Source organism: Charadrius vociferus, unplaced genomic scaffold, assembly GCF_000708025.1.
Source record: "Charadrius vociferus isolate BGI_N301 unplaced genomic scaffold, ASM70802v2 scaffold103, whole genome shotgun sequence".
NCBI classification, from domain to species: Eukaryota; Metazoa; Chordata; class Aves; order Charadriiformes; family Charadriidae; genus Charadrius; species Charadrius vociferus.
Genome location: NW_009648061.1, coordinates 1556059 through 1564426, shown reverse-complemented (window position 1 = coordinate 1564426; position 8368 = coordinate 1556059). Strand labels below are relative to the sequence as shown.

At 44.7% G+C, this 8368-nt stretch overlaps 1 protein-coding gene across 1 annotated transcript in view; it reads left to right on the top strand.

The window, feature by feature from the left end:
* Positions 1 to 3932: 3932 nt before the first annotated feature.
* The window catches only part of FAM105A (family with sequence similarity 105, member A), a 9631-nt gene continuing 5195 nt past the window's right edge, over positions 3933 to 8368 (top strand). The window contains exons 1-4 of the mRNA XM_009883742.1: positions 3933 to 4039; positions 4148 to 4179; positions 4283 to 4374; positions 7888 to 8037. Of these exons, the coding sequence (XP_009882044.1) occupies positions 3933 to 4039; positions 4148 to 4179; positions 4283 to 4374; positions 7888 to 8037 (381 nt within the window). The remainder of the gene's footprint in view (positions 4040 to 4147; positions 4180 to 4282; positions 4375 to 7887; positions 8038 to 8368) is intronic.

Genomic DNA, 8368 nt, shown 5'->3' with positions numbered 1-8368 from the left:
TTTTTCAGGATTAATACCATCAAAACCTTCTTTAAACGATTATTTGCTTCAACTTCAAAGCTCATGATGATGCAAGCCTCTCATCTTTTTGCCAGTAAAAGGGGTAAAGGAAGACATTTTGCATTCCTGGTACTCAATAAAGCAAAATACGTCATTTGAACAGATGGACCAGCTCTTATTTTTATAGTCCCAGTTTGTTTGAAATCAAAAGAGGGACCGTAGAGTCATTTTAAGTAATGAAACGAAAGTCTGCTGGACCTTCCTTTTGATACCGTATATTTAAATTGCTGTTAACAAATTCTGTTTGAATCATCATTGGTTTTCATACAACAGTGTGACAGTATGAATCCAGAATACCCACTGATCCATGGGCTGAACCACAATTGTAAGCCTTCAGGTTTCATTCTAGTTAGCAGAAAGTTCAGTTATTTACAGTCTGCTGAGGTTTTTTCAGTGCTGATGACTTTATCCTAAAGAAGAGAGAGAAAAAATTGTGGTTGCTTGATTCTGCCAGGACTGTCGTCTGTTACTAATTCTCAATAGTTGTTCTCTAGGTAGCAATTTGGGTGCTTATTAAGAATGTGCCTGTTGGTGTCCATCAGCAGTAAGTGTGTGAGTGTGCAGTAAGTGGGAGTGTCCCGTTTTTTCCATGAGCTATGCCATTTTCGAACCTTACAGCTGATGTTTTGCTGTCTGTTACTTGGCATCAGTAATAAATGCTTCCTGCAGCTTCAGATTTTTGGACTTTTTGGTTGCATATGAATGCATGTCTGGCTTTTTCCTACTTGGTGTGTACAGGCGTAACCCCCAGTTGTGGTTTGGGCTGGGCTGGACACTAAAACAAACGATGGATGCTCTTTTTTACCTCTGTCGTGGTCAGAGAGGAGAGAAAATGAGAGAGAGACACTTAGAGTTGAAAAGAGACTAAACTACTTGAATGAAATATTAATATAGACATGCTGGAGGGGAGGGATGCCATCCAGAGGGACCTGGACAGGCTGGAGAGGTGGTCCCATGCCAACCTCTTGAAGTTCAACAAGGTCAGGTGTAAGGTCCTACATCTGGGTCAGGGCAATCCCAAGCACAAATACAGGCTCAGCGGAGAACGGATCAAGAGCAGCCCTGAGGAGAAGGACCTGGGGGTGCTGATAGGTGAGAAGCTCAACATGAGCCAGAAATGAGCGATCGCAGCCCAGAAGGCCAACCGTATCCTGGGCTGCATCAGAAGTGTGGACAGCAGGTCAAAGGAGGTGACTCTGCCCCTCTACTCCCCTCTGGTGAGACCCCACCTGGAGTACTGTGTTCAGCTCTGGAGCCTCCAACATAAAAACGACATGGACCTGTTTGTTAGAGTGGGTCCAGAGGAGGGCCACAAAGGTGATCGGAGGGCTGGCGCCCCTCTCCTATGAGGACAGTCTGAGAGAGCTGGGGTTGTTCAGCCTGGAGAAGAGAAGGCTCCAGGGAGACCTTATTGTGGCCTTCCAGTATCTGAAGAGGACCTAGAGGAGAGCTGGGGAAGGACTTTTTACTAGGGCATGTAGTGACAGGACGAGGGGGAATGGCTATAAACTAGAAGAGGGCAGGTTTAGATTAAACATTAGGAAGAAGTTTTTCACTGTGAGGGTGGTGAAGCACTGGAACAGGTTGCCCAGAGAGGTTGTTGAGGCCCCATCCCTGGAGGTGTTTAAGGCCAGGCTGGATGGGGCTTTGAGCAACCTGGTCTAGTGGGAGGTGTCCCTGCCCATGGCAGGGGGCTTGGAACTAGATCTTCAGGGTCCCTTCCAACCTAAACCATTCTATTATTAATCATAAAATAATAAGAGAAAGATAATAATATTAATAAGAAGATAATGAAATATATACAATAGATGCAAAACCGTATCAAGCTCCTAGGATGACTATCATGTCACCAGCTGGCACTGGGAAAGTCCAGACTGGACTCAGCAATGGATGGGAACTAGATTCAGGAACGCACGGATCAGGATCAAAGACAGACGAACAGAGTCCTCCTCGGACACCGGCCTTTGAAGAAAGAGAGCTGACCCTTTGATCCCTCAGCCTTTATACTGAGCATGAGGCAGATGGGACGGAATACCCTGTTGGTCAGTTTTGGGTCACCTGTCCTGTCCGCTCCTCCCCACGGGTGGGACCCCTCTACGCTTTTCTGCTTCTGACCCTCCAACGGGGCAAATAACAGTTATCTGCCCTTGGGTGTTATAGCAATAAGTATAAGCAAGGAGTCCCTCTGCATACCATGCCTTCGCATCAACTATAAACATCAGACATTATCTGCTAGAAGCAGATACTCTCTGAAAAATGCACTGTTAATTTCAGAGGGTTAGAGGACGCTTAACTGAAAAGTAAAATTACTGAAAAGAAAATGGGTTCGGTTCTGTCTCAAACCAGGACACCACTGGTTGTGCCAGGAACGCACATGTTAACACAGCACATGAGTAAAAGCTGACAGAAAACCTTTCCGTCATGATGTATGAAAAGTGTTCACAGCAATACGAGTTTTGTGTAAATGGGAACCAGCACCCCAAAAGCTTCTCCAATTACCTCTTTTTAAAGTTTATTAACACCTTTTCCTTTACAGCTCTTAACCTGCCTTGTGTTCGTGGGAGAGATGAGGTCTGGGTCCTGCCTCTGGACGACTTGCGTATGACATCCTGTAATAAAACTTCTTCAAACAACAGAATATTGGAAAAGGCCAAATATCAGCCCTGCTCTGTATATATGCAACAGCGCTTGTAAAAATGTATGCGGAAATGTTTATCTTGTTGCCAAGGCTGGGATTCATACATAACTCTACGACTGGATAGTTGTCCACAGTGCATGGGCTTAACTGCCTTGGAAAACTTAAGCCCCTCTTAAATTTCCTGTTAAAGCCAGGAGGGGCAGAAGTTCAACTGACATAAAACTATGCTGAATGAGTAATTCCCTTTGTGGACTCTCTGGAGAAGGATCTTTTCAGCCTTCTCTGGGGATGCCTTTATAAAAAGTTGAATTCTCTTAAAGTTTTGCACTAAATCAATAAATAAGTTAATAATAGAGCAGCTGCTGATCGTAAACTCTGGGAATTTCCTATACTCAAATTTCAGCATAAATTTCTCACTTAGGGAGCAGACACTGCCTGTGTCAACTGTTCAGTCTCCAGGCCCTCTCTCAATTCTAGGGTTTCTTATCAACAAAAGACAACCAAAACTTTCCATAACCCTGCCCGTAACGCCAAGACAGCGACAGAAACTTGTCCTGTTTATGTCTGTGAAGAACAGTGAGATCACACTCCCTTTGTGATGATCTCCCCAGCTTTCTACCAAATCCTCAGGGAGGAGCTTTCTCCAGAGTTTTAGATTGACCCTAAACTTGCCCAAATGAAGGCAGGAACATTCCTTTAATTCCCCTGGCAGTCATATGATGCTTTGTCAGTTAATATTGCCTTATATGGCCTGTTTGTAGACTACAACTCCCAGGAACCTCTGGTCTTTAAACCCTTGACTTAATGGCAAAGTAATGACAGTAAAGGTCTCTGGATCAGCACACCCTGAAGCATTTTTTTTTTTTTTTGTGGTTATGGAACAGTTGCTTTGATACCAGTCTTCCCGTGACTCCACTGTAACTATATATCTAGGCTCCACTTTGTGGAGGAAAGCTTGGAAATGGGAACCACATGCACCCAAAACCCTAGAAACTTGAAAAACTAAGTATATAAAGTATATAAAAATAAACTGACCTTTTACATTTCATGTTTTGTGTTTCATTTGGAGTGGTATCATATTTGGATGATTTTTCTTTTTTGTCAGAAAACAAAGAGAAACAAGTAGTGCAAAACAGTGACAAGGTTTTTTTTCCCTCTCTCTCGTTTTATCCTGATTTTAGGAAGGTATGAGGTGCGGTCCTGGACAACAGCTGCCAAACAATCCTTGTGTCTCATGTGGCAGAAAGTGAAAGTGCAGCTCATGCTAAGCATGTCTTTCCTGGTTGCTGTTTGTTGGTATTGCAGGCAGCTATACAGCTTTTTAGCACAGCTACTGAAACGGTAGGTTTTTATTATCCATCCTTTAATCTTCCACGTTGTTGCTTATTTAAGTAAATATTGACCTTTGACCACTCCTCTCTGACACCTGTTTTATCATTTGGATTTCAGGTGGAGCAATTACCTTCAGAGAAAACTCATAAGTAATCTTTTTGTTGTTGTTCTGTATTCCTTATTCTGCTCCCTCCACCCCCCGAAATGCAGAACAGCAGAAGGTAACTAATCTATGAATTAATCTCGATTTAGGGAATCTCAGTGTGCTGACAGAAGCTGATCTCCTTGGTTATAGTGCGAGAGAATGGAAAGGAGAGACGAAGCAGGCCAAACACATGAGGGAGGTAAGACTCAAACTGTAATCTCTGCGTGAGGATGGGGGAGAAGAATTACCTGGGGAAGGAATAGCGCTCTGGCCCAAGGTGGTGTCTTTAACAGGAAAAGTCATCCCCAGCGCTACAGCCCAAATAACTTGGTCTTAGGCGCTGTCTCACAGCCAGCCTTTGATTCAAGGTAAAAGCTCTCATTCCAGGGAGGAATGAAACATCACGCCTGTTTCTCGTCCAAGCTCCATGTGACAGCAGCCTGTGCTTGGCGCCCTCCCCAGCCACCGCCGAAGCCCCTGTCCGGCTGCGTGGGCCGCAGCTGGGGGCAATCGGGGCAGGAGCTCACGTCTGGCCTGTGCCGGGTTAGGTTGGTGCTCAGCCGGCGAGGACCAGCGTGCTGGATGGTGGCCATCCCCAGCCTTCGCGCAGCCCCCGTCTCCTCCAGCTCTGCATCCTGGTCCGTGCAGCACTGCCATGGCGCTGCCTGGCTGAGGCACTTCTGCGCTGGCATCTTCCCCTGCCTGAGGCGAGTTTAACTACACCTGGCAACTCCTGCTGTCTTGTAGTACGCGTAGCTAGGACTAACAAGCCACTAGTCTCACAGTTAATGTCCTTGTCATCCTCAGCATCCCAATCTGCTGCTGAGGGGTAGCTGGAGACAGCATTGGGCTGCACAGGGGCTTGCCTCTGCTGCTTGTGGGCATCAGCTAATCCACGGTGTGGCTCTTTTCCAATTTTCTTTTTTTTTTTTTTTTTCATTTTTTCCCTATGGTTTCTATTCCTTTCCGTGGAAGGTTGGTGTGGTTTTTTTTTTGTGGTGTTCTTTTATTTTATTTATTTTTTCCCCCCTCTTTTACCTTTGAGCTGCTAGCTGTGACCATCTTACTTATTATACTTCTCCCTGGGTTTTTATTTCTCTTACCTTGCATTGTTTTAGCTGAAGTAGTTTCTCACAGCTTAGTAGGTTTTCTTCATAACTGTGAGTCAAAGTGACAGAGTTGTGCTGCACTGAACGGGGCTTTGGGTCATGGGTAGCTGAACTCCTGAGCCAAGGACCTGCTAAATTGACGGTTCCCCAATGCTAGCTATGCTGTTTTCTGTCAGCTCACCAATGTGTTCTTCAGTTGTGTATGTTCTGTGTACATACGTACACCCAACAAGCAGAAATGGCAGCTGTACTTCCCGCAAAAGATATATATCAATGCACATGCAATAGGCTGTTGGCCACCATAGCTTGGTGGCCATTAACGGAGGCAGCGTGGCAGAGGGCACGGCGGGAGCAGCAGTGCCCTCCGAAGGGCCCAGACCAGTGCTTAAAGCTAGAGCAGCACTATGTTATCGTAACTTGTGATGGGGATGGGCCTCCAGGAGCAACACATGTTTAGTGGCTCTCTGTTTCAACTGTGTTAAGCCTTAGTCACCAAGGTAGGCTCAAAGACTGTAGGCTGGATTTTTACTTTTGCCATAAAACTGATAGCTAAAGTAGCTATACTGGTGGTAGAGCAGTAGTATGTGTTAAAACAGGCTTAGAGTCCAATCCAGTGAATCAGCTAACTGTGACTTCATATCTTCGTATTCTCATGGTGCGGCTTTTTAGACCAGCACAGGACAAATGTAGCACCGGGTCCATATTTCTGATTATCTGATGATGGTGGGAACACTGACCATGAGATGCTGAGAGAGAGCAAAAAGGAAGAAGGGGCAGGAGATGCAGTAGTAATGAGAGACACCACCTAGACATCTGCACTGGCAACACCCGTGGGGTTGAATATCAAGGTGCTACCAATGACTGTGTCATGGATCAGCTTTTCAGGGAGCCTTTAGGAAAGGAGGCAACCCTTGCCTTGGCCCTGAGTAGTGCACAGGATCTGCCTCAAAATGTTGCTTTCTAGTTTCTGTTGCTGTTCTCTGGAACAGGAGACAGCACATGCTTGTATTCAACATCCTTGCAAGAACAACAAAGCAAAAGAACCCCCAAAAACTACAATTGCATGCAACTTCAGAAAGGGAAACTACATAAAAACAAGGAGGTATGTTAAAAAGAAGCCAAAAGACAGCTAAGAGTCTTGAGTATTTACAGTTGGTGTATTTGACATATATATAGCTTTAGGTCATGGCACTGGATTCACAGAGCAAATGTGTAACGAGAAGGACTTTAGACAGGGTAAAATGAAGCCAATAAGCAGCATAAGGGAGTTACGCGAAAAGAGAAGATATATTTCAAAAAGCTGGAGTTGCATCCAAATGATGAACAGAGAAAGGCTCCAACTTTGCCAGGTTGAGTGCAAGAACACAGCAATGCCAACAGCGCCCAGAACAACACACAGCAAGGCCAAAAGTGATTTGGAGGAACAAGTAACAAAAACCAGCAACTTCGATAAATTTGCAAATACATACTGGGTGACAAGCCTTTCATAAAAGCCACGAGCCTGCTAGATGATCAGAGCTGGAAAGGAGACTCAAGGGAGTCTAGTGGATGGCTGGTTATATTCAGGTAGAGGTTATCATAGTAAAGAGCACATTTTAGGATGAGGTCTCATAAGATCCTGAGCCAGCCTAACGTGCTTGCTGTCCACAAACGGAGGTCTTGTCTCTCCCTTTTCCTCCCCTCATTCTAGCTAAACAGTCCCTCTGCTTTTTTTGTGCTGGCTCTTACGTCTTTTGTTGCATGTGGTTCACCAAGGTGGTGAGCTGGTAGAGACACCTGAGCTTGCTGAAGCAGCAGGAAGGATTCAGTGTGCTTACAATTATCACAGCCAATGCAAAGTAAGAGCAGGGGAGACTGTGCAGCCAAGTGGTGTTGGGATGGGGTGAGGAAGCAACTGAGGTGAAAGAGGACCAGGAATTGAGACCATCTTCCTGCCCCCTTCAGGACGCAAACCGAGACTGATGCAACAGCCTCTGTAACTGCAGAGTCCTCTTTCTGAGTTAGTTCTCTGCCAGTTTATTGACACAAAATGTCTCGATGAGGCCTCAGATGATAGCCAGAGGTAATGCAGATGAAATACAGGGAGTGTGTAGCTGGAAGAAGGGCCATCTGCTTCAGCACCAAGCTGCTAGATCTGTGTAGCCTCAGGTCACCATTGCACAATGGATTCAGGTCAGTGCAAGATGTTTCTGACAAAAGGAGTTTTCTCCAGATGCTTGTTCCTGCCCTTTAGCTGCTCCATCCCATCTGTCAGCACAAGTTGTGAAGTGGTCGGGGTTAAAGCTATTATGGCAGAGAAGTCTTCACTGATCTGTTCTGCTTCAGTTGACCATCTGAATGTTTACACTAGCAACAGTGCAGAGACTGGAGCAAGTTGCTGGGTTTGGAGAGAGTGTAGAATTACTCGTAAGGGGCAGTGCTAGTGTAAGGCGTTTACAAAACCTATGAAGTTAGAATATTTTTTTTGTACACAAAACTTATAAATATACTTGCTCTTTCCTCTAGCTCCCTCTTACGAGTAGTTTGGAATTGGATTCCAATTCAACATGGGTTTGGTCCGAGATTTAAAATGTTTATTGCTAATTTTTTTGGTCTTTTGCTAGGCATATGAAGAATTGTATTGGAGCCATCATATCAAATACCTGCGACAAGTCAGGAGGGACAACTATTGTGTACTAAGAGCAGTGCTTTTTCAGATATTCAACCAAGGCATTCCTTTTCCATCATGGATGAAGGAGAGAGATATATTAAAGGTAAAATTCAGTTCCTAAATGAACGTGATTCAGGTGACCTTGCATTGCAGAAGGCAGCTTTTCTCAATGTGAAAACTGATGTGTCTGATACAGAAGCAGAGGAGAATCATTATCAGAATTTAAAGAGAAGTTTTTCAAACTCTTTGAATTACACTTAATTGAAAAAATGTCCCTGATCTAAAGGTAATGAAGCGAATGTGAGTCTAAATGGTTAAAAAAAAAAAAAGAAAAGTGGATGGATAATTGTTACTGCTGCCCTGCTAGATGTCACTCCCTTAAGTCAAAAGGATATTTGAATCCTCCTCCTCCACATCCGTGCAAAATCTAGTGG